This window comes from Salminus brasiliensis, chromosome 11 (genome assembly GCF_030463535.1).
Source record: "Salminus brasiliensis chromosome 11, fSalBra1.hap2, whole genome shotgun sequence".
In the NCBI taxonomy this organism is placed as follows: domain Eukaryota; kingdom Metazoa; phylum Chordata; class Actinopteri; order Characiformes; family Bryconidae; genus Salminus; species Salminus brasiliensis.
This window is the reverse complement of record NC_132888.1, coordinates 18,645,938-18,671,241: the sequence shown is the minus strand read 5'-3', so window position 1 is coordinate 18,671,241 and position 25,304 is coordinate 18,645,938. Positions and strand designations below refer to the sequence as shown.

The 25,304-nt window shown below is 38.8% G+C and overlaps 2 protein-coding genes across 2 annotated transcripts; one reads left to right on the top strand and one right to left on the bottom strand.

Moving 5' to 3' along the window:
- The first annotated feature begins 866 nt into the window (after positions 1–866).
- On the top strand, positions 867–10,570 carry rnaset2l (ribonuclease T2, like). Its single transcript, XM_072692063.1, has 10 exons — positions 867–937; positions 1,126–1,234; positions 1,499–1,556; positions 1,711–1,778; positions 2,466–2,523; positions 2,840–2,907; positions 3,067–3,180; positions 3,600–3,648; positions 5,964–6,038; positions 7,814–10,570. Exons 1-10 carry the CDS (start codon positions 928–930, stop codon positions 8,006–8,008), a joined length of 804 nt encoding a protein of 267 aa, XP_072548164.1. The 5' UTR covers positions 867–927; the 3' UTR covers positions 8,009–10,570.
- Positions 8,174–24,758, bottom strand: supt5h (SPT5 homolog, DSIF elongation factor subunit). Its single transcript, XM_072692064.1, has 31 exons — positions 24,623–24,758; positions 23,596–23,689; positions 22,328–22,487; positions 22,176–22,241; positions 21,836–21,841; positions 21,202–21,213; positions 19,118–19,187; positions 18,965–19,033; positions 18,612–18,677; positions 18,480–18,510; positions 18,317–18,385; positions 17,916–18,167; positions 17,393–17,482; positions 17,236–17,306; positions 17,030–17,135; positions 16,095–16,188; positions 15,857–15,993; positions 15,389–15,544; positions 14,703–14,849; positions 14,358–14,504; positions 14,144–14,269; positions 13,906–13,990; positions 13,640–13,747; positions 13,247–13,349; positions 12,976–13,103; positions 12,788–12,893; positions 12,411–12,569; positions 12,145–12,313; positions 11,177–11,380; positions 9,342–9,437; positions 8,174–8,559 (listed from the first exon to the last, which is right to left on the bottom strand). Exons 2-31 carry the CDS (start codon positions 23,674–23,676, stop codon positions 8,419–8,421), a joined length of 3,255 nt encoding a protein of 1,084 aa, XP_072548165.1. The 5' UTR covers positions 23,677–23,689; positions 24,623–24,758; the 3' UTR covers positions 8,174–8,418.
- Positions 24,759–25,304: the final 546 nt, after the last annotated feature.

Genomic DNA, 25,304 nt, shown 5'->3' with positions numbered 1-25,304 from the left:
TCAGGACCCCAGAGGACCACCACAGAGCTGCCCAAAACAGAGATGGACTACATGCAGTCTGTAATTATAGAATATATATGAAATTTGACATAATATACATACAACTATATATACATACAACTATATATATATATATATGGAATAATTTCATGACAAAGAGATAAAAGTCTGGAGTTAGCAGAAACCTTGACCAAATCAACAATTTGGTACATTCTTAAAAAAAAAAAAAACTGAGCAACACCGAAAAACCTGGAATACATTGAAGGTACATGATCACAGAATTGAAAAAATACTTTCCAAATACTTAATATTATATATATATATATATATATATATATATATATATATATATATATATATATATATATATATATATATATAATTTTACTGAAATTCTGAAATTTTAGAATCTATTTCTATTACTCCATTTATCATCAACCCCTCAAACAGCCTATGGGCCGCCAGAGGGAAGAAAGTGTTAATACGGACTTCTCTTAGCAAAGAACAGCCCCACCAGTTTGTCCAGACGTCCCTGTACTAACTGAGTAACACACACTGTGTGTAATAAGCCTTGAAGTGTTCAGGAGTTAAATTTTCAAAACTGTAAGAGAAAGTGTTTTTCAAATGGTGTAAAAACAAGCGATTCTTAATGTTTTAATGGAAGGCACGGTGTCTCTTGCTTAAAACTCCAGAGGTTTTCTCATCTGGAGATGACAGAACATGTTCTGAAGGTAGAACATTGTTGGTCAGCTGTACTTTCACTCTCTGCCGATAAAGGTATCACTTCCCTGTTTCCTCTGCTGATGCTCAAAAATGGAACTTTCATCTGTTGTGTGGTTTGTTTCACTTCAGCTCTGCTTTGCAACAACGATTAGAAAAGGGAAGAGATCCTGACACAGCTCTCTGATCTCTCAGAGGTGCAGCACAATGGCTTGCTGTAAGGACTCATTCTTAGCGATTATTGTTATTGTTAATGCTATCATTATTATTAGTAGTAGTAGTGGTAGTAGTAATAATAATAATAAAACAGCCATATTATAATTAATAAAATATACCATAAACTGACTTATCCATCAGCAGTTCTACAAAACCAAAAATGTTCCTGCATGTATTTGTGTGTTTCAGGTAAATCGTTGTTCATCTGGATTTGCTCCACTGCTGTGCTGACTGGATGGGTTCTCACACAGGGTCCTGAAGCCCATTGGACCATTAGTAGTGAGACAAGCCAAAGGCAGTAAGACCCTCTCTACTTTTTTTCTGAGTGTGAAGGCAGTATATATTGTGTCATTTGTGTTATTTACTATGAAATATGGATATTTTAACATTACTGGAAAATTTGTTTGGTTAAAGTCCATTTTAAAATGATTTTCTTTCTTTTTAGGCCTGTATTAGGCGCCTAATAGTAAAGTCTAATGACTTCATATTTAAATGTAACACCTGAATGTCTGAAAATGTTAAAGCAAGGGACAGGTTTTTAACTTTAATCCTTCACGTTCAGCTTTTGCAACTGGACGTGTATGATTTTCACTATCCAGTGGCCAGGAAGCTTCTGTCTGGTGAGTAAGGATGTTGTAAATGTGTGTAAATATTTAATTGAAAAAACACAATAATGTATAGAGGCTATTGACCCAGAGCACTATTCATTTTATGATGGATGTTTAAATAACTGTTAGATCTGGTCATTTTATTGCCAATTGTGCTTTCACACAGAGCATTGACAATAAAAACATCTGTAAGATACCACAGAACATTCACAACTGGACCATCCATGGCCTGTGGTAAATAACTTCAGTTTTCTTCAGTTATCAATGTTGTTGATTTTAGTCTTTCACAAAGAAAATAAAAACAAAATTATCTATTAAGTTGCAACTATGAATACTAGTATCTATTAAATATTAACAGAGCTGTTGTGGCGCAACAACTTCTACTAGTAACTTTTAGTTACATTTTAGTGACACTTAACTAATCTAGTAAACTGCAACTATAAATACTAGTAAATACTAAAGTTGCAACAGTGTATTACTAGTAACTATTAACTGAACTATTATGGTGCAACTATTATTACTAGTAACTATAACAACTCATAAGTCACAATTATTAATATTAGTAACTGTAAACTTAACTACGAACTAAATTTAAGTTGCAAATACTAATACTAGTAACTATGAATGTATTATGTTGCAACAATGAATACCATTAATTGTTATACTATATTACTATGAATTATCTATTAAGTTGCAATTATTAATACTAGTCACTATAAACTAAACTATTATGTTAAAACTATTACTAGTAGTAACTAGTTTTACTGGTAACTGTTAACTAAAGGTGCAACTGTAGATGTTAGAACTAGTATCTATTCACTAAACTATAAAGTTGGAACTGTTAATACTAGTAAGTAATAACTACACTATTATGTTAAAAACGCCTAATAGGAACTTCTGGGTTGTGTGATTTTCTCAAAGGCCTATGCACGCTCACAGCTGCTGTTCCTGCTGGCCAGTATTTCAATCTCATCTTCAGGTGATCATTTCAAACTGATACATCTCAAACTCTAGCAGTTACAGGGGCACTCCAGCCTAGAAGACTAGTGGAAGACCCTTTTCTGATTATGTGTCTTGAAGCTTGAAGGTGAAAGCTACACCTGCTTTGGGGTGGATTAGGAGGAGGAAAGTTTGGGCTGTGTAGCTTCGTAACTGTAACTGCTGCATTCACTAGATGTTTTTCAAATATTCCTCACAACTTTAACACAAAACACAATCAGAAGATGTTTTCCTGGAGCATCTCTTCAAAACCAACTGTAAAACCAATAACTGTACTTGCTGCTTCTTCTTGCTAGGAGCTGGAGCTTGAACTCTCTCAGCTATGGCCATCATTTATTAAAACAAAGAGCAACTTTACTTTCTGGTAAGGAGTCCTGGTTTGAGCCTTGTGAGCTGGCTCTGTTTTTCATTTTCTTTGCATGAGGCTTCTATGTTAGTATGAATAGTATAGTATGAATAAAACATCAGTACTGAATGTTGTTACGTAACACAAGAATAAAGACTTTCAGTTTTCTCTTGGCAGGAAAGACGAGTGGTTTAAACACGGAACATGTGCAGCCTGTGTAGAGAGCATGGGCTCTCCAGCGTATTATTTCAGAACCTCACTCAAGCTTCGGATGCTCTTCGACATTGACAAGTAGGTACTTCCTATCACACAGCACAGTGCGGTTCGATTATGCCTGTAAATGAAGCACTGAGAAGCACTTAGTGCATTCATAATGACATTTTGCCAGATTCACAATATGTCAAAAAATGTAACATATCAGAAATTGCCTGACTGTGACAATATGCATGATATCACAAGGCTGTGGGTTCAATACCCATGTTTGCTAAGCTGCCACTTAAACAGCCACAGCATGGCTGACTCTGCCATCTGATCCTGGCTTTCCAAGCTTTTTAAGTTGGGATATGCAAATACAAGAATTCCATTCTGTATATATGTAGAAGTATGATACATACTGTATATGATACTGTATATGATACTGTATATATGTATAAGTAAATGGAAAATGAAGGTACTTAAAATATGTAATCTTCTTTTCTACTCCCACACAGTGCCCTGACAAACACTGGCATCAAGCCTTCCTGCAACATCTCCTATAAGGTAACTTCACAGTCATAGTCCAGATTCTGTATGTCGTCGCTGCCCAATGAAAAACATGTATCTCCAAAATGGTGAATTTACAAGAGAAGACAAAAATATTCTTAACTTTGAATGGAAGTCAAAGTAAAATAAGAGTTTCATTTAGAGCATTTCTATTGGTCCAGTCATAATTATCCAGTATTCAGGGCAGGTACAGGGTTCAAACCATGGAGAAAGCTGAAACAGGACAAAAAATTGCGATACGTTGTTTACATTGGACAGCTGCGATATTCAGTGACTGCATATACAATCATACTGTAGTTGGTGTCACACATATACAGTTGCACTCCAAATTACAAATTGCAAATCCGATTTATTAGCAACATTTACAAACTTCCAGCTGTTCACAATAAACCAGTCAAACTAGAACTATTTATATAGCTCAAGTTCTTTCTCCAAAGTCAACACAAAATCACACTTTTAATAACGACTGCAGTCTCAGAATTATTTAACCCCTTCATAACAAGCGTTTTTAGTACTTAGTACAGCATCCTTTTACTGTTATGACCTGTTGCAAATGTGATGCATAACCAGACACCAGCTTCTGGCGGTGTTTCTGGGGAATCTTAGCCCATTCCTCATGGGCAGTGGCCTCCAGTTCATTAATATTCTCAGGTTTGCACGCTCATTTAAATAATTTCTTTGGTGTTTAAGTGACGACCACTCCAGAATCTTCCAGGACTTCTTCTGAAACCAAGCCATGGTGGATCCATGGAGGTTTGCTTGGGATCATTGTCCTGTTGGATGGTTGAAAGAAGCTCAAGCATCAGCTTCCTTTCAAAAAGTACAATGTTTTCTCCTAGAATTTCCTGATACTTGATTGAATCCATTTTGCCCGCCACACGCTTCAGGTTTCCAGTGCCAGAGGAAGCAAATCAGTCCCAGAATATTATCGTGCCACCGCCATGCTTCACTGTAGATACGGTGCACTTTTCAGGATTAGGCTAATTTCTTTATCCTCCAGACAAGCTGCTGACCCATAGGCTTAATGAGCTTAGGTTTTACTGGACCTTCCAGAAGTCCACCAATGCTTGGTTTCAGAAGACGTCCTGGAAGGTTCTAGAGTGGCCGTCATGTTCATCTGACTTGAACCCCAAAGATCTCTGGTGGGATTTAAATAATGTGGTTTCAGCACACAAACCCAACAACATTAGTGAACTGGAAGCAATTTCCGGTAAGGAACGGGCAAAGATTCCTCAGGAATGCTGCCAGTAGCTGGTGTCTGGCTAAGAATTATATTCAGCAAAAGGGTGCTTTACTAGGTACTAAAGACGCTTGTCATTCATTTGTGTTGAGTTATTGTATTTGGTCTTGTTTGATTGGTGTATTGCGGTCAGAAGAACGTTTGTACATTTTGGCTATTAAACCTAATTTGCAATGGTAGCAAACTGCAACTGTATTAAGAACTTCAGTTCAAGCCTAATGTCTAATGACACTATCACAATCTGGGTAAACAACAATGTTCCCAGTATCACTCAAAAAAGGTTCTATATAGGACTGAGAAATATGTATATTTAATTGCTATCTGAACAAAACCTTGTGTTTCCAATATAGCAGCTTTACAAATGGAGGTAAAACACATCAGATTTCAATGGAAGTCAATCTGAAACAAAGTTTCATTGATTTTCCACCACATGGGAAAACCATTAAAACATTCAAGAAGTTCGTATACCCTGTTTTCTTTAGTTGCGACCATTTCTCCCTAACGATGTGTTATTTCAATCATGAGGTCGTTAAAGTATAAACATTGCTATAACAGGCACCCAGTCCAACATTTAAATGACTATCATAAAAGTATAAGTGGATTAAGCAAGAACATGTTCTTGAATGGATACAGATCCAGGCTTTATTTTATTTTTGGTTAGAAAATTGTAAGAATGTTGAATCATAAACAGAGCATCATGTGGCCAAGCAATGTAACCACACTTGACAAAGCTTGTTAGTTTGTTTAGGGGCATTTTAATAAGGTAGCCAGTTCAGTGTGCAGCAGTGTTAGCTACTAAGTAGCCAGATTAGTTTATTCAACTCATGATATGCAGGATCCAGAGAAACAGTATAAACAGTATAAACAGTAAATTGGGTTTGGAACATTTTTGTTTACCACAGAATGTTATATCCTCAATTGTCGAAAATGATGTTCTTCTTAAAGAAATCCAGCTTAGATATGGAGTGCCTGGTATGGGTGTGACGCTGCATTTAGAATGAGGACATGGCTTTGATCTATGATCTATACTTTAATGATGTAACCTCGCTGATCCATCGATCTGTGGTTTTAGCAAGAGGAGCTGCATGCTGCACTGGGGCCATTGCTTGGAGACAACTATGCGTTACAGTGTGTAAAAGATGAGAAGGTGAGGAACAAGCCTTAATATTTATGGTTTGGTTAACACACCATACTTTCATATGTCTGGATATTGAGCTAGAGGCTGAGCGCAAGAGCTGACACAGACGCAGTACACAGTACTTCAAGGCATCAGTTACGAACCTTCAGGAGTGAAAAGGTGTTTGCTTCCCCCATCAAATAATGTAACCAAACTGGAGATAATTAGCTAGTAGCACCGATGAGTAATGACCAGCCTTGATGTGGGCCAGCCCTGTCCAATCTAAATCAAACATTAGGGTTTGGAATCAGTGTGAACTTGGCAGCTCACTGGTTCAGTCACACACACACACACACAATGCCAGAGAAGAGGCCGTCTTAACAATGGGTTTCTTTGTCTACTATGTAGACATGGATCCCATAACATTGACCTCAGCTGTGGTAAGAGACTCTTTAGATGTTATTCTTGGGGGTTGGGGTGGGGGGGTGGTTGTTGCTTCTTGGATGACTGTATTAGGATTTACGCTTGGGAAGATTGGATTTCTCCATTTGAGATAGTATGGCTTAGATGTTTTTGAGCTGGGTGGAACCTAGAGCATTAGAAGTGACTTTGCAATATTTTGCAGATGGATGGATGACCTCTTTAGGAACCTCTCATCTGTGGCATGATAAGGGATTGTGTTTTGAGTATCTTTCCTTAACAAATACAGAAATGTCCAACATGTCAGTTTTTGTTTCCTCTGAAAACATTACATTACATGTACAAATAATGTTTTCCAGAGGAAACAAACCAACAGGTTTCTAAAGAAAATAATGAAGAGATTTGAAAGAAAAGGGCAAAAACATACACACCTACATTATATACATATATACATTTGAAACCAGAAGTTTACATGCACTATATAAAAAGGCACATATGCATTGTTTAGGTCAATTAGAATTACCACAATTATTTCTATTTGCGAAATAACAATAATGAGAGAGGGAAATTTTTAAATTATGTTTTATTACTTTCTTGTATTTTAAGTTTAAGTTAAAATACATTTAATTAGTATTTGGTACCATTGCCCTTTAACTGTATGACTTCCACAAACTTCTCACAGTAGTTGGCAGAAATTTTTACCCATTCCTTCTGACAGAACTGGCACATGCCTTACCTTCATAACGTCTTTAGCTTTTGTTCTTGGGGTTATTTGGGCACATTTCAGACCAAAGTATGTTCATGTCTGGGATACAGATCAAAGAGTCTCCTTCCGCAGCGGTATGATGGCTGCACATTCCCGTCTTGTTTGCACTTGCGTATAATTGTTTGAACAGATGAACGAGGCCCCTTCAGGCATCTGGAAATTGCACCCAAGGATAAGACAAACTTGTGCACCTAAGTCCACAGTTCTCTTCCTGATATCTCGACTGTTTTCTTTCGACTTTCCAATGGTGTTACACAAAGCAGTAGTGTGTTTCAGGTGTGCCTTAAAATACATCCACAGGTGTATCTCTAATTAACTCAGATGTTGCCAATAAACCTATCAGAAGCCCCCAAAGACATGACATCATCATATGGGCTGTCCCAAATAGTTTAAAGGCATAGTAATCTTAGTGTACGTAAACTTTTGGCTTTAAAGAAAGTAATAAAATTGCCATAAAAATATCCCTCGCTCATTATTCTGGAATTTGGCAAATAGAAATATGTTTGGTAATCCTAACTGACCTAAAACAGGTGAGAAAAAAATACATATGCATATTTTTTATAGTTTATGTACACACACATTTTTATATTATTTATATACATGTCAACTCTAAATTTAGGAGCGAGAGGCATGGGTTCAGCTGAAGATCTACATCTCGAAGAACATCACTCTTGGATGCCATAAAGAGGAAAAGGAGGAGATGCTCAAGATTACCAGCGCTTCAAATACTTCTTCAGGACATCCCTGTCCAGAGAACACCACCATCTTCTACTTTCCAATTGACCATGAGCATCCCAAACATCCCTGCCTCTGAAAACGGACTGGCTCAAGCAACAGCTCTGACAGTTAAGACATCAAGTCAAATTAGTATTTACACTCTTAACTGACAAATTACTTCACTATGTTAATTATAGGGTCAAATTACATATGCAGTAAATGCATTCTTTTGAAATGGATGTTGACAGAATATAGGAGAACATTGCAAATTTCACATTTTATTTAATGGAATCAATGTGCTCAAATGCTCTACATCAAAGATGAGCTATATCCACTAAAACAACACTGACTAATAAAAAAAATAAACAAAAAAATTGTAAAATGCGAACCACATGAATTACTTCGTAATTTAAATCTATGATAGGATACAAACACACAAAAAAAACAAAACAAAAACAAAAAGCTCGACAGTGATGCTGTTTTGCAGCGTGTGTAGAGCACATTTGCTCAAACTTCCAGCTTCCCAAGGAAGCGGAGATTAAGAATTTTGAGCTGCTCATCTAATTCCATTCGGACGATGCCGTCCTCTCCATCGATACTGAGCAGGACACCTGTTGCCTCCCGGTCTTCTCCCAAAATCACCTTCACCTAAATGCAACATCAGCATATTCATAGGATTAACATACTAGTGATGTTCATTCTTATGTAAACAAAAAACTTTCAGTACCCAGACAGCTGTAACAGTCTACACAGCCAAATCTAACTGGGGCAGAGGGGAAGGAAGTCTTTAGGGTGGGGGCTGTGGCAAAAATATATCATGATACTTCAATACATATTCATGAAACACAATACCATTATGTTTTTCCTTTTTTTTTTTGTTCATTATGATTTTAAAGGAACCGCTGGCAGCACATCATCATGCTTGAATAAAGTAGCTTCATATTGTTCAGCCCTACCCTAAAAGTCGTGAGAATGTTGTTACAGGAAAACTAAGCACGTTAATTAGTAGGACGCGTAGAGAAAATCCACAAATGAGTGCACTGTTGTAGGCTGTCCCAACCCACACACACCACAGCAATAAAATAGTATATGAAGTAGGGCACCACCAGTAAAAAAAAGCAAATAGTGTGGTATTTTGATTTACAGTCGTGTTGTTTATTACCATTAAATTATAATTCTTTTTTTACCCCCATCGCCCAAAGAAAACTAAGAAAAACATGTTAAACAGGCCTTTCATGGGTCTGACTGTCTGGTGATAAATGATAAATGTTCATTTTTTTTTTTTTTACCAAACCATTTTAAGATCGACCGAACTAAACCAAATATGGGACACAACTCCTGTAAGGCTCAGCCTTGTCTTCTCCTGAAGTAGATGTTAAACTGCATACTGAGCTGTCCCAGTGGTGTGCATAAGGAAAGAGGAACTGTACCTTATTGTTTTTGGTTGGCGTCACAGGCTCGAGGTGTTCACTTGAGATGCTGACCACCTTCTCTGTGTCCTGCAGGAACACGGAGCACATTCCTCCCTTTGTGCAAAACAGAAACAGCTACTTTTAGTTTTCTAGCTCAGGTACACATTAGTAAAGTCTTAACACTGGAGGATCTTCTGTATCATGTTCTTTACTCTTCAATCTAGCACCATTTGCTTCAGAAAGTGTACGTGCAACATGTGAACTCACACTGCTGGATTAAGAACAGGCCTGAAAATCTTACACTTGTTGTAGATCAGTGTTTCATCTCAGTTTGTGGGAACCACAGCTCTAACTAGAGGACTTGAGGCTTTTTTGCATCTATATGTGGAAACGTTGCACACCCAGCCAGTCGTAAAACAGAGGGAGGGAGACTGTGGTGGTCAATAAGCATAACTGTTGATCTGAGAAGTGTGTTGCTGTGAGTGAGGTCACCTAATCAAAGCCAGCCAGGGCTGTCAATCACTTAATTACCAAGTGTAACCTTTTTATGATATAGCAGATAACAGTTTAAACTGATTTCTAGTGTAAAATAAAGAAATGTGCCAAAAGCAACTGATGGAATTAGACACTGGACATGGAAAGACAGTTTAGAAAATAACAATAAAATGGAAAATGGGCTGGTTGCTTATTGGAACAAAAGGGGATGTGCAAAGCTACAAATCATACTATAACCAGTCAGCAGAGGCGCAAGGCCTTTTGGTCATATGGGTTTTGTATTTTGTTTTTTTTTTTGGTATGCAGTGGTCAGTACCTACCAAAAGTAATTTGAGAAAGGACAACCAGAGAACCAGCGACAGGGTCATGGACACCTAAGGCTTATTGATATTATCAATGAAGTTCCCATCTCACAACTTACAGGACTTCTGCTCGGTGTCTTGGTGCCAGATACCACAGAACAACTTCAAAGGTCTTTTGGAGTCCATGCCTCAAATTATCAGATCTGTTGTGGTGGTGCAAAGGGGACCTACTCTTTTTTTTATGTTGGCTTCATACACAGACACAAACTGACCAAAATGAAACAACGGCAATGGAGTTCGAGTGTAAGTGTCTGGCTCTGATTATATGTATTGCATATCAGATGAATCATGTAGTAATGTAATTTCATCTACCTTAGGGGATTAAAAAAAATACTAAGGAAAAGTGTTTTTTTGAGTTGTCTATGAGCTGTTTCACTGCATCGTCAGTTCATTCCCAACTGGACAAACAAAAGGTCTACACATACTTCCAAATGTGGTAAGTGTTGAGTGTTTGTTATGGGGTTGAAAAACCTGAATAAAATCAGTGACAACTGAAGTACAAAACTACCAGCATCAGTGGTCCTGGTGAAAGGACATAATGGTGAGATTAGCAAGAGCAAAACAAACACCATCAGTTTGTCCACAAATGTTCAAGAATAAAAAAGTTCAATAACAAACATTTCATGACGAATTCAGACTTGATGAGAAAAGGCAAACACTGAAATTCTGAAAGAACTCCCTCAGGGCTGTTCAGGCCTTGCTTTTGGATGCAGTTCAATCGTAGGTAACATGCAAATCCAACAGTCATTCCCGATTCCTGATTTGTCAGGGCTTATACCTGGCAACATATGACTGAATGTAAGAATACCACTCAACCGCAAAAACATGCCAATCGAAAGAGCCCTTGCAGCTGTTTCCTTTGTTCGGGAGCTCAGGATGAATTCGGGGTAATAAATATCGTATCTAATGCCAAACTGAGAAGTTTCTGCTTCACAGAAATTGAAGCAGATGAAGCAATTCTGTTTTCTTTTGGCAACTTAAATAAGGTCCACTTACAGTCACGCTGCGGATGACGCCCGTCTGATTAACAACACCTCCATCTAAGAAAGTGTCCTTCACGCGCACCAAGATGTCTGTGGTCACCCAGTCACTGGAGGTCTGGTCAATGTTGGAGCCAGGGGTATGGGGGTTGTAGCCCCCTGGTGATGGGGCCCCAGGTGTCATGGGGCTGTATCCTACCGGGCTGGGGCTCGGACTGGCCTAAAGGTCAAGGATCATATCAATCATTAAATTCCATAATAATTAACAAACAAACAAACAAACAAACAAAAGTCCTGCATAATATTGGTTTACCAAAAATCCAATAGATAAGCTTTAGATCAGCAACAAGGGTTGCACATGCGGCCAATATACCAATATATCAATAAATTGGACAACTTTATTAAAATTACTTAAAATCCAGGAATTATATACAACACACAGTCATATCAGAATATTACAGCCATCAAAGTCAAAAGAACTCTGACTGGGATGCAACTTAAACACGTTTTCCCAGCAAACACACAACACTGACTATATTCTTACAACGTTGCTACAACGTTATGCAAAATATTGCACTGTTTACCTCACCTCAACAACATTGTCATCAGGTAACATTGCCTTTTGGTGAGAAGACAAACTTTTGACAACTTTCTACAATTCCTATCAAATTCTATTATCCATTTTCTGACAAAAGAACACATCATATATTTTAGAACATAGTAAATTTTAACATTGTGTCCCAATGCTGTGGGCAAACAATAGGAGGTCACAACTGAACCATGTTCACACCAGTTGTAGCACAGTGCAAAACAACACTCATGGGCACAGGATGGGATTTGACTGATGTCCAAAAAGTGAGAGCCGATTTTACCTCCAAAACAAATCTAACACATTCCCTTAGATCCAAAGTCTGCTCTCCAGGAGAGAAGTTGGAGACCAGTTACTAACAGACAGACATTTTTACACAAACACAGTGGTGGTACCTGGTATGCCATGGGTGAGGGTGTGGGGTGGTAGCTAGCTGGCGAGTGGGTGTTTTGGTAACCCACAGGGCTAGGAGCCACCTGATGATAGCTCTGAGGGCTGGGACTGGGCTGGTATGAGCCCTGTGGAGAGGGTGCTGCATATGGAGAGTACTGGTCTGTATTGTACCTGCAAAACAAGGTACAAAGTGACAAATTAACCTCCCAAGTTCATGTATTCTAAACCTCAAACCATCATGCATTAACGAACACCTAGAGTCCCTTACATTGCAGGAGTTCCAGGCGTCTGAGGGTTGTACTGGGGGTTGACCTGTGGGGAGGGCACTTCTGGGTATCCAGGCGTCTGAGGATTAGGTGTCCCTCCATATCCTTGAGGGGACGGAGACGGCTCATCATCATACCCAAACTCATACTCTTCATCCGGCCTGTGGGGGGAGGGGGGGGGATAAATAAATAAATAAAATAAAAAAAGTGTCAGACAAAGCACACCAAATCTACTTGGGATGGTAACCTACAATAAGAGCCACATCATGAATGGATTAGTACAACAGTGACTAAGATTCATATAAGATAGGAGATACACATACAGTCATACAGATGCTTATGTAACCATCAACCAGCTGAATTGTTTTTTTGCCCATACCGTGATGGCGTGTTGGGATTGTTGGGGTCCCAAGCTCCACTCTGCCCAGGCGTCCTGCTCCCATCATGCAGAGGAGTCTGAGAGCCATAATGAGGGGTGCGGCTTCCTGTATTGCATTAAAACATTCATTAAATACCCCATCATAGGAGGACAGCCTTTTATGACGCTGCTTTGCTTCATGGTCTTACCATCGTGGAGGGGTGTCTGGCTGCCATACATGGGGGTACGAGAGCCAGACCCATACATAGGTGTCTGGGAGCCATACATTGGTGTCCGTCCATGAGTGGAAGTCATTCCTCCGTGCCTCTTTGCACCACTGATTCATAAAGAAGGGAGAAAAATATGCTACTTAAAATAATATATATGCCTAATTAGAAATTGCTAGGAAACTAGTTTGTGTTTTCCAAACAGAACCATTTGAATGGAGTTTTGAGGTGAAACTTCAAAATGATCACATACACGCTGGTCAGACGCTGGCGATCCACAGAAATGGTCTGGCAGGTTGAGTGGAGCTCTACTCGTGCTGTTGATTCTGTAGCATCCTTCACCACTCCAATGTATCCTGAATATGGATGAAATAAAGCATATAGTGACTGTTATAATAAGGGGTGCAATTCAAGCAATTGGCAATTCATTATTTTGGCTCACGTGTTGCTGTTGCCTCTTAATTTCAATATGTTTTTTTCCCCTTTTAATATTATTTAAATAATCCACTGATTTTTACTGAGGAAATAATAGTGTGTTTCATGTGTTCCTTTAGGTCAATAACATTAGCCAATTAGATTTTATACTGTAAAATTTAAAATGAATTTTGATTAAAGTAACCATAAAAAAAGGAAAAATGTTTCTTACCCTTATATGGTCCTTGAGATATGCGGACTGTCTGTCCTATCAGGTCATTGTCTCGTCTACCACGGCCACGCCCCATGCCGCCTCCGCCACCTCCCCTTTGCATCTGACCTGGGAGGCCAGAGAGATAAAATTTACTAGAACTGATTTACTTTAATTATAATACTTTACAATTTTATCTGAATACGCTAAAAATTAGGTAAAGATTAATAATTCAGTAGTAGGTGTCAGATTTAATAAAGTACTTTAGGTATCAAAGAGACATTTACCCCCTCCTCCTGGGTGCATTGGACTACTAATTCGTGGGCTCATGGGGGCAAATCCACCAATAGTGAAATTGGTCACATCTCTAGGCTGTGAGATTAAATGATTAAAAACATTAAAAATTCTATATAGATAGTGAGTCAATTAATTAAAAATACTTTAATATTATTATTAATAAATATATAACAACAAACTAACCAACTAAAACAAACAAACAAACATCAAACAGTACAGCAAACTTACCTTTGAACCTCCAGCCAGCACTAGGTGGCGTGTCTTACATACAAACATGCCTCCATTCTCAACCAGCTTTTTACAGTGAAGAAAGGCAAACCCTCTAAAGAGGTGTCGAATCTCCCCCTCACGCCCCTTTCAGAAACACACACAGACAAACATAACTAAAGATGCCAAGTGTACGCCAACAACGAATATATAGTGCTGACTGATCCGTCCGTACCGAGTGTGGTCCATCTATGACTTTGACAATGTCCTTAACATGAATGTTGTTCTGCTCTGAGTCCAGAGCGACAGCGAAGCGGTTGTCCTTCCGCCTGTTCACCGCCTGATGCCGTACTGTTAATACCTTCCCATGCATGTTGAGCACCTAGAATCATGAAATGCAGTTCGTATAATATCACACTGGTCACATGACTGAGACAATGTTTTGTGGTCTTCTAGTTTCCACACATTCACTGATCAGAATTAGAGGCACTGCATGAGAAGCACAAAAATGATTTTAGAAGTATTTTAGAATCATAAACAACCAAGTCTAGAAGAAACTGATGTGTTTGTTCGACTATACCTGAAAAGTCTCTCTCTCTAGCCGGACAATGACACCCACAGTCTGGGGATCTAGCTGAACCAGCTCCCCCCACTCATGTTGACCTCCTGCATCCACCCCTGAGGCAGTCTCTGAGCACAGCTGCAAATCCCTAGGCAAGACTTTAAGCTGGAAAACAAATATACAAATCAACCATTTAATCTGCAATATGCCTGTAGGATAGACTATAAGCGTATAAGCATGAGTATTATGCTGCATTTACAAGTTAGCATTATACATTAGCTTTACACAAAATTAGAACATTACACAGCCTCCACATTTGTTCACATGATGGTGAACATACCCAGACTAGAGATTAGGGACAGTGAGAACACACAACTGGACCAGTGGGCAGCCACCCCAGGGCCCAGGCAGAAAATGTGGGTTAGGTGCATTGCTAAAGGGCACCTTTAAAAAAAAGTGTCTTTTTTTAATTAATTAATTATGGTCTTTTAGTCAGTTGTTAAAAACGAAGGGGGGGGGTGGGGTGGACTTCAACTCTCGCCACATATTCAGTTATTGATAGCTGTAACTTATAGCTTAGATAATTGAAACACTTTAGCAGGACAATACATTTAGGAAACAGGGCTTAGGGCTTTACAATGCAACACTGAATCCTACTACAGTGTTGTGGTACTAAAAGAGCAAGGTGTGTGGAAGCTACTCACCTCGTGCATGGTGAGGTCGGAGAAGAGGATGACAAAGTTCTCCTCCACACGCACAATAAGACCTGTGTCACCCTCGTAGCGGCCAGCAATAACTTTCACATGGTCACCCATGCGGAAATACTTCCTCAACTCATGAGCTGGAAACTCTAGTGGGTCCTGAAGACAGAAAGAGCGGTACTCATAAAGCAAGAGACACTCACAGTATTATACAGTACAGAGCTGCTAAGCTTCTTATGTTTTACACTGACTCGAGTTTGACTGCAAAGCCAAAGAGGAGAGGGTGAAGAAAAGGGGGGAGAGAGAGAGAGAGAGAGATAGAGAGATAGAGAGATAGAGAGAGAGAGAGAGAGAGATAGATAGAGAGATAGAGAGATAGAGAGAAATAACACTATGCGATAAATGAAGATTTGACACGTGTTAAATCAGGGCTTGGTGGTGAAGATCATACGTTAATGTTCTTATTTGCACCTTTAGGTCCTCATGTTTGGGCATGATTGTGATCTTGTTGCCATCCACACTCAGAATTTTCCCTTGAAGGTTGATCAACTCGCCCTCGCACACCTCAACGTTGTCTCCCGCCTGCAGGTTGTGCTCTCGCTCCTTACCTACAGACAAATGCTTGTAATGAATGGAACAGCCATAGAAGTGTGTGCAATTACTATTTCTTTGAGACACTCTCTCCTTCAGAGTTTAGTGTTTCTCAGACCTGTTGTTTCAGTGACCACTTCCAGGTCAATGCCTTCAGGCTGATCCTCAAACTTCTCTAGCTCTGAAAGAGTTGGCTTAACTCCATCTGTGATCTACACTCAAGTGAAAGACAACACATTTACACAAACAATGCCTTATGAACATATTGAGTATGCCATTTGGCCACAGATCAAATATACAGTTTGGATCAGAAGTATTTGGACAGTGACACTTTTTGTAATGTTACAAATACACCAGCGAGTGTAATTCCAAGAGGTTTAACCAAATAATTGCAATAATGAGGAAATAGGAAATAGATTTTTTTCCCCATAGGCAGTCAATTACTGCCTCAAGTCTGGAACTCAAGTCAGCATAACCAAATGCTGAGTTTTTATCCCTTGAGATACTTCGTTAAAAATCTTTAGTAGGTAAAAAGTAGCTCAGTTAGGCTCAGCTACCATTTTTTGCTTTAAGAAGCTTTTGCGTTTTTGTTTCATCAACCACCTGCACTGAACTGAATCTGGACAGAAAGTGTAGCTCTATACAGTTCTGAATAAATCCTGCTACTTCTATCATACCATCTTTCTGTTTTAAAGTGTTTGCAGTGGTTTGAATCTTTAGGTAAACCATTTAACCCTGTAGACTTTGACAGTGATCTGCCTGCCTCCTTAAGGGCGGTCTTGACTTCACTAGAAGAAACAAGCCTAATTGTTGAAAGGTGCATTTAGTTTTTAAGCCTAATGACAGACTTCACTTGCATCATCACCTCTTTGGACTACATACTGTCAAATCGAAAATGGTGTCACTGTATAAAATACTTATGGACCAGACTGTAGAAGACAATTAAATAAGACAATACACTTGTCTGATGACTGTGTGAGTTTGTTGTGCAGAAGAGAGCAATCTAGTAAATCAATTACAGTAAGCAATTCTATTAAGGAGTAAGGTTCTTACCACTGCTGACATGGCAAAGCTTTTGAAGAGAAAGCCTTTGCGACTGTATCGGTTGCCTTCAAATATCATGAAATCTCCATCATGGCTAACTTCCCCACCAAGAGACCTGGAACAACATGCAGCAGCACACTCGTAAGAGTGAGCAAATCAAAGACGATGCTTACAAATAACAAAGACAAATTTACAGATGCTGAAAGTTCCCTTACCTGATCTTCTCAGCATCAAAGAGCCGTTGAGGAGGTCTCTTGAACTTCTTTCTTTTAGCAAACCAGTCTTTCTGTGAGTTATCAAAAAGAGAGGGCTTTAGAGCAGACAAATTGTTAAAAAGTTAAGATTGACAGAAAATCAAAATATTCTTCTCACCATGCTCATTCTTGCTTTGATTCGGTCCAGGTCAATCCGAGGAATCATTTTCAGTGATATAGTATTTTGGCTTGGCTCAACGTAATCAACCTAAAATAAAAAATGGAATAAATATTAACAGCAACAAACAGATAAACAAATAACAGCATCCTGGAACATCAGATAACTTTTATATATTTCAATAGTAGGGCAACCAATAACAATAATTTTACTATCAGTTAGTCTATCGATTATTTTGTTCATTAATCTGTTAATAATTCATTTAAATTACATATTAAGGTTTAAACAATAACTTCAGCATAATAGTCCACCTTAACCTTCACCCAGTTATATATGTAATCCCAAAATTACTTTGCATAGAAAGACTGTGGTCTGTTTCCTTTGTTCCTCATTTCTACTGTGCGGGAAAGAGCAGCTTCAGCTGTTTAAGTATTTAAGTATTTAGTCACCAGTGTCAGTGGCGCCAGAGGTATGCACACAGAGCAATTCGGATGGTCCAGCCTGGCGCACTTAAATAACCCACCTGGGCGATGTCATCTTTGTACAGGCCTCTTTTAAGGCGGACCCAGGATTTGGGTTTAAGATTGGTTACTTCCTTAACCACTTTAAGGACATCGGTCATCTCCTTAATGGGCACCATTTGTTGGTTCCAGAAGCCCATTCGCAGGTTTCCAACTCCTTCAATGGCAGACTTGACATGGGTCTGCTTATAAGACTCAATGTAGATATAGCCTTTTACATGTTCGGGAGCCACCACAGATTTGATTTGAAGCGGCTGTGTGGAGGCAATTTAAAAAAAATGCAATTAGACTTAACAGCACACACATATATCATGTTTACTGACTTATGAACATTTTGAGGTCTTACTAAATACCATGATCTGAATCTGATTTTATACAGGGAAGTCTAGTTTATATAGCTTACCGTGTCGGTGCACTGATAAGCAATGAATTTCCTCATCAGCGCAATGGCAGTCGCTTTCTCCTCACCAATCTACATAGAAACACCAGTGTGAGTTTGACACATGCAGTACAATAAGCACTTTTATTTGATTTACTGACTAAATAACTGTTTAAATTATGTTTACCTTGCACTTGACAGTCCACAAGTTTGGATCCCTGAAATTAAATATATTTTTCACATATAAACAGTTTCGGTCCTGGTGTTTGCATTCAGCGCCATTATTAATTTCATAAATATTAATACTGGATGAACCTACTTGACACCTGGGAGCAACTGCTGCTGAGTAATATCATCAGAGAGATCTTCAGATCCTCCATAGAAACTAAAAGAAAAACACAAATTAAATTTGAAAAACAACCTTTAAAAACTCTTTAGTGTTTTTTCCACTAAATTGATTAATTAATTACACCTATATTAATTTAGAGACATATTCCATTAAAAAGTGCTTCAGACCATGTGGATGTCTAAAAGTTCTGTGACAGCAACCTGGTCTTTTATTTCCTGTTTCAACACTTAATAAAACTGCCCACCAACAAAGGCAGATGCGCCATTCATACAACAGGTTGGTTAAGTCTGTCACTGCAAATCAAAGATAAGCATGGTTCTTACTGTTCTCCGCCTGAGGACTTGGCGTATTTCCTCATGTAGTACTCTCCCAGAGCCTCCTCCCTGGAATCTCTAGAAAGGAAGGAAAGGCTTAATGTTATTTTCTCTGAACAGCACAACAAATTGTCTTTAAAACAGTGGTGCATGTGTTCATACCTCCAGAGGTTCTGCAGTCTACGAGATCCGGAGTGATCCTCATCCAAAGCCACATGGTCAAGGTTGGACACTGTGTAAAAGAAGAAAAAAAGGATTCTCAGCAAGGAGAAATAGTACAGTTTAAAAAAATAATAAATAAATAATAATAAAAAATACTATTTTAAACATTAAAAAATTAAAGGGGCTCATTATATGCACATTATTAGTATTACTAACTTTACAACCTTATGTTCTTGTCTTGTGCTAATATTTGTACATTTTGGAAGTAAACAACCACAACTGGTTTATATTTAGTGGTCAAACATTTTTTAGCACTGGCCAGTTTGTTTAAGATTTAATTAAGCAAATCACATGACCAGGCAATTACACTTGCAATGTACTTGGGTTAGACCTACCCACCAACCGACTACATTACGGCTGCAACAAACAACTATCTTGATAGTCGAATAATCTGTGGATTATTGAAATTAATAATCGATTAATCAGATATCGAATCGCTCAATTTCCAAATAAGTCTTACATAGCTATCAGTTTACAAACTTGGCCAAATATTTTGATAACTTACCTTCCAACAGAAAAGATTAACAAAACTCAGTAACAGTATCTTTTTCCTGTTAAAGCTAAGGATGTGCAAAGTAGCACGCCCTTGCACACCCTTTATGGGTTTCATAATTTGTCATACCAGCAAAAAAAAAAAGGGCAGACAAATGTGAAAGTTTGAAGTTAAGTATTTTGTGTTAATTTTATGTTTGTATTAGTGACTTATTTTGACACAGTCTGGCTGAAGACACAATAATATAAACTTCTGACTTGCTCTTGTTGACAAAGTGTGGAACCATAAACTGACACTGTGTAGCAATGTTGGGCATTAGCTATAAAACTTCCATCGATTATATATATGAAGAACATATAAGGAATATCTGCTGGGGGGTGAACTGTGAAAACAGAGCACTAAATCTCACACAGGACACTAAACTTGCTGAACTTGTTAAATTTTTCTGGGGCGAGTCTGAATCTGCAAAACAGCAGGAATACTGCAGCTCTTTTCGCGGTTCAAAGTGATGCACTCATTTTTCAACTATATTGTTTGCTATTGCGTAATGATCAGTCATACTGCTCACATCTGGTTATTGCTTTTACATTTCATTTCAGAACTTTTAAAGCGGGGCTTTGCTCCATAGATTCATCCTATAAAGTGAGGCATGTCAATTAGTTATATCTTTTTAAAATATCTTTTTTTGTGGGACAAATCACTTATCATAAAACAATTATAGTTTGTTTAAACAATACATGTACTAAAACTTGTAACTAATATGATCAATGACAATGACAAAAAAAAGCTTTGGCTTTAATGCTTTAAGAAACACTGTAAGGCATTAACAGTTATAACATTTTAGTGAAGGGCAGTATTTGTAAGGCTTCATAAGCCTTTAAAGCAGCAATATGTGAGAATTGGTATTCTTGTTCCTGGGCTCCCCCTATACAGTCAGGGAGTGTAATACATGGGTTAACCCTTAAGGGACACATTTTTCATGTGCATTTCTGGACAAGCTGAAGGAAACAGAACGATCATCTGACGGGAAAGAAGAATGTGGACTGAGGCAGTAGAGGAATATTATCAACTTTATACAAATATGAATTGACTATGCTGTGTTATGGAGTTCTCGTGAGTATTGTCCTGGCCTGTTCACCAGAGCAACACAGTGCAACTTCTGCCATCTGGAGCATGTAGTAGCAGCGATAGAGATGCTATTCTTCCTATTACAGGTCAGTATCGCATCAACATGATTCATATAAGCTCTTATTTAAGGTAAATGCTACATAATGTTACTTTAATGTCAACTGACATAAATCTACACATGTATTTATAAATGCCTAATCCAACAAAGCCCACAGCTGTTTTTTATCAATTGTGATATCATGCTTATTGGAATAAGCCTTTCTAAACAAGATCACAGTTCCCTGTCAAAAGAGGCTTACATAGGTGTCATGTGGCCTAATTCTTGCTGCCCTTCAGTAAAGTGCTACAACAGCTGCTATTGACCGATCGGGAGTACGAATCAAAAACAAAGTCAAGCACATACCTTCAGCCTCCTCTGTTCAAGTCCATCGCAGGTTTGTAGAAGGAGGAACATGAGCCATAATACAATGTCATGTGCACACAGCAATTGCAGGCAAGGGCACAGATCGTACACAGAAACAATAGTTTTAAAAAAGAAAAGGAAAAGGAAGATCATCAGTAACAGGCAGGCACTAAAGTGCTATTTACTTTAGAGATGGAAACCATGTGATTCTAATGTCATGTTGTTAGCTGATGCAATACAATAAGCATGTGAATTCTGTCCATGAGAGACATCACTACAATTACTTTCCAAAAGGAGCAACTTCAGGCAAACGGTCACAATTGGTTTCCCTTAAGCATTGACAAAGAACTTTACATGCCTTTAATATTCATACGCTTACAGGCTCACGTTGAAGGAGTTAAAAGGTTACTTCCATGATCAAAGAGAAAAGCCAAAACATGTATTTGCCGTCCATGCTCCTTGATTAGAATGGGTGCAAAATAAACATTACCAAAACGACATTACAACACTGCAGACACGTTATACAGGTTGCATTGTATGGGCATGGATTTTATCAAATGTGGGGGAAATGATGAGAATTAGGTCAATTAGACAAGGAAGACAGAAAGATCAGAGAAATCTGGAGTTGGTTTACCGTTAACTGAAGAAGGCATGCACAAGAGACAAAGAATTATGAGTACAGGGAACACCATGGGCAAAACACTAGTACCAGTTAAGTCATGCTAAATATAAACATCTGATTCATTTTACTTGTTATAACTTATAGATTATAGATGCCACACTGTCACTATTTATGCCTATGTATTGCATGCCATTATTAAATATAAAATTATAAAATAATTATTTCAAAACCAGGATTGATTAAAATGTTAATCAAACTGTACTTCAGCATCCCATTTACCATAAATGACCAGAATTTTTGTATTTCTATACCAGCTGTATCTAAACGTGAAACCAATTGTTCAAAAACATACCTTTTTCCAAGATATCCTCCGCTCCTTCCTCCCACTGATCCTCATCTTCATACTCATCGTCCACATCTAGTCAAGAGAAAGAAAGATTAAGATTAAGCTGTATAATAGATAACTGCACTGTGAAAGATTCTACAGTTTCTCTATCTTTTTACCGGCTTCATCCAAGATGAAGCCTCCATGTCGAGGTTTCTTTCTGGGTCGGTCATCATCCTCTTCCTCTTCTTCATCATATTCCTCCTCATCTTCCTCCAAGTCCTCTCCTTCCTCTTCTGCAGCTTTATCACTACCAGTTATACTTTGTGCTTCTTCCTCCTGAAAAGCATATTCCATTTTATTGAGTATTTCATTTACTGCCGTCGTTTCGTATTTCACTGCAGCTATGTTTTTAAAACAACTACAACTAATATGGTTAAAATGGATGTGGACCACTTAATCATACAAACTGTTGAAAATCATATTATACTTCATGGATTGCGAATGTGATCAGAGCAGTGGACAACTGTTAAACTCAACAAGCAATGAGTCAATGCAACAAACCATGATACTGTATAACTGAAGAATAAACATCCGCATACTGAAGAAGAGATGTTTTATGAAGAGGAGGAAACTTGTTGAACAGCACCAGCCGTTCTTCATGTACATTAAGACGTCTGCCGGTTTATTTAGGCCAGAGGCAGAAAAGGTGACTGCTACATAAATAAGAACTGATTCTCCTTGTCTAGATGTACAGTACTGTAAAAATGTTTCAGGCATCTGTGAAAATTAGCATAACCTCCTGGACAGTATCCGGACCTTCTTATCTGGACAGTTAGTGTTCAATTATTCAGTAAAACACCAAGATTTGAACAGATGTAACAAGTGAAAACACTCATACTAGTGAGATAAACTGTTGAAAATAATATGCTTAGGTGCCTAAAACATCTACCTAGTGGTGTAGATCAGTGTCAGAGACTACCCAAAACCCTGTAAACCCTAAAAAACAAATAAATAAATAAATAAATAGTTAGAGTGATAACCTATTGTGTGCTATTGGACACAGTAATGGAGGTGACGTAGTCATTCGAGGTGGCAGTGGTGGCTCAGCGGTTAGAGTGCCAGGATACTGATAACAGGGTTGTGGGTTCGAATCCCGGGCTCGGCAAGCTGCCACTGTTGGGCCCTTGAGCAAGGCCCTTTACCCTCTCTGCTCCCCGGGCGCTGGAGTTGGCTGCCCACCGCTCTGGTTGTGTGTATGTACTCACTGCCCCTAGATCATGTGTGTGTGTGTTTACTACACACACATGCGGAGGACACATTTCGCTGTACAGTGACAAATACGTGCACCTTTACCTTTAGTCTACAAAGCCTACAAATCATGTTTGGACGTCTTAGTTATAAACTTAATTGTAATTCCAGCTTGTTCTCAGAGCAGGAACATCACCTCATTCTCCTCGGCCTCCTCAGCCTCACTGCTCCGCTCACTCTGGTTGTCTGAAAAATCGCTGTCCTCGCTGTCAGACATTACTCCGCTTTACCTGTGAAGCAAGTGCACACAGATGCAGTGAGAAACGAGGGTTATCCTAGCTAAAACACACACACACACATTTATATTTTTATTTATTCATTTATTTATATAAAGACAAGAGACTAAATTCACTAGCAACACTGCGTCCAAGGTTTATACGGAGCCCCTAAGGTACCAAGGCTGAATAATTAGCTAGTGCTAGCTATTTAGACATAACCCGTTCCCTCAATTTAACAATATTTATTAAATCGAGGGAACTGTTTCTAAATCTCTAAAGTCTCTAAGTTTCTAAATATTGTTCTTCTACTTTGGTGCATCAGGGTTTTTCCCCCACTGTCACAAACTCAACATCTGTAGCTAGCTAGCTAACTAGCTTTCATCAATGTTGTTAGCCAAGTTAGCTAGCTAGCTTAGCTCATTCTGGGGACAGCTGTTGGCTAACAGCAGTAGGCTTTCTGACTGAGGCACTTTCACAGAGCGAATCTGTCATACTAATAAACTGCATCTCAGCGACTTTATAGCTGCCCAAAGTGGATTAACAGGCGGTTACACGTAGATACACTCAACACTATCAAAATGGAGACGCCAGCTAGCTAACGTTAATGTTCCCACAAGCAGCCATATTGGCTATCCGGCTCTCTTAGCTCGTATTTTTGTTAGCATTAGCTAACGTTATTAATCAATTACAGCAGGACATAAGAGGGGCTAAAAGCGTGTACGATTACTTTCAACGCGACACTCTTGCAATAAGCGAGACAGCTAGCTACCCAGCTACAGCCTGGAAAGCCCCAGAGTTTTACTAAGCTGCTGAAACAAGACACTCGACAAGGGAATTAGCTAGCGCTGGCTAACTAACTAATGCTAGCTGGGTTAGACAGCTTACAGACTGATCTAACAGCAGGGTATTACCTCTAAAAACCTGTCTGAAAACACTCACACTTACCGCTTAAAGCAGAGTCTCTGGAAGAAAACGAAGTTCTTTAATACCAGCGACCTAAGCCGTTTCCCAGACGTGTGTCTTATTCCGCTATCCTCCGCTTCTTCTCTGCTTCAGAGAGCGGGGTGTGTGTGTGTGTTTCCTCGCTCGCTCGCTCGCTCTTCTCCCGGGCCGCTAAAGCTGAACAGCGCAGCCAGCTGTACTGGAGCTGTACTGGAGCACTACACACTGCACTGGGCGATGTTCAGAGCTATAGCACATATTTACATTTACTTATTTGTATTTAGCAGACGCTCTGAAAATACCCCCAGCTAGTGTGAATAGGCTATAATCCAAAAAAAATACCTCTATAAGTAAGATACTGCATAATATAAAAGTTAGTGCTGGTATCTAAAAAGTAATATGTCCACAACTACTCTGTTATTATTAAGTACACTACTCTAGAAGTAACACATTGAAGTGTACGACCCTTTAATAACTGCTAAATCAGTGTTGAACTACTGTACTATCATATCAGAGGTCATCGGGGTGTCGTTAGGCTATAGTCCCACGTGTCCTTCAGTCCGCCTAAATCAATACACTTATTATTTTAAATACATTTATCTTAATAATACCAAACGTAAATGGAGTCCATAGGGCGCTAGGACCTTCCGGGGGCGCTACTGCCTCTGCTCTGCTCCAGCACCGC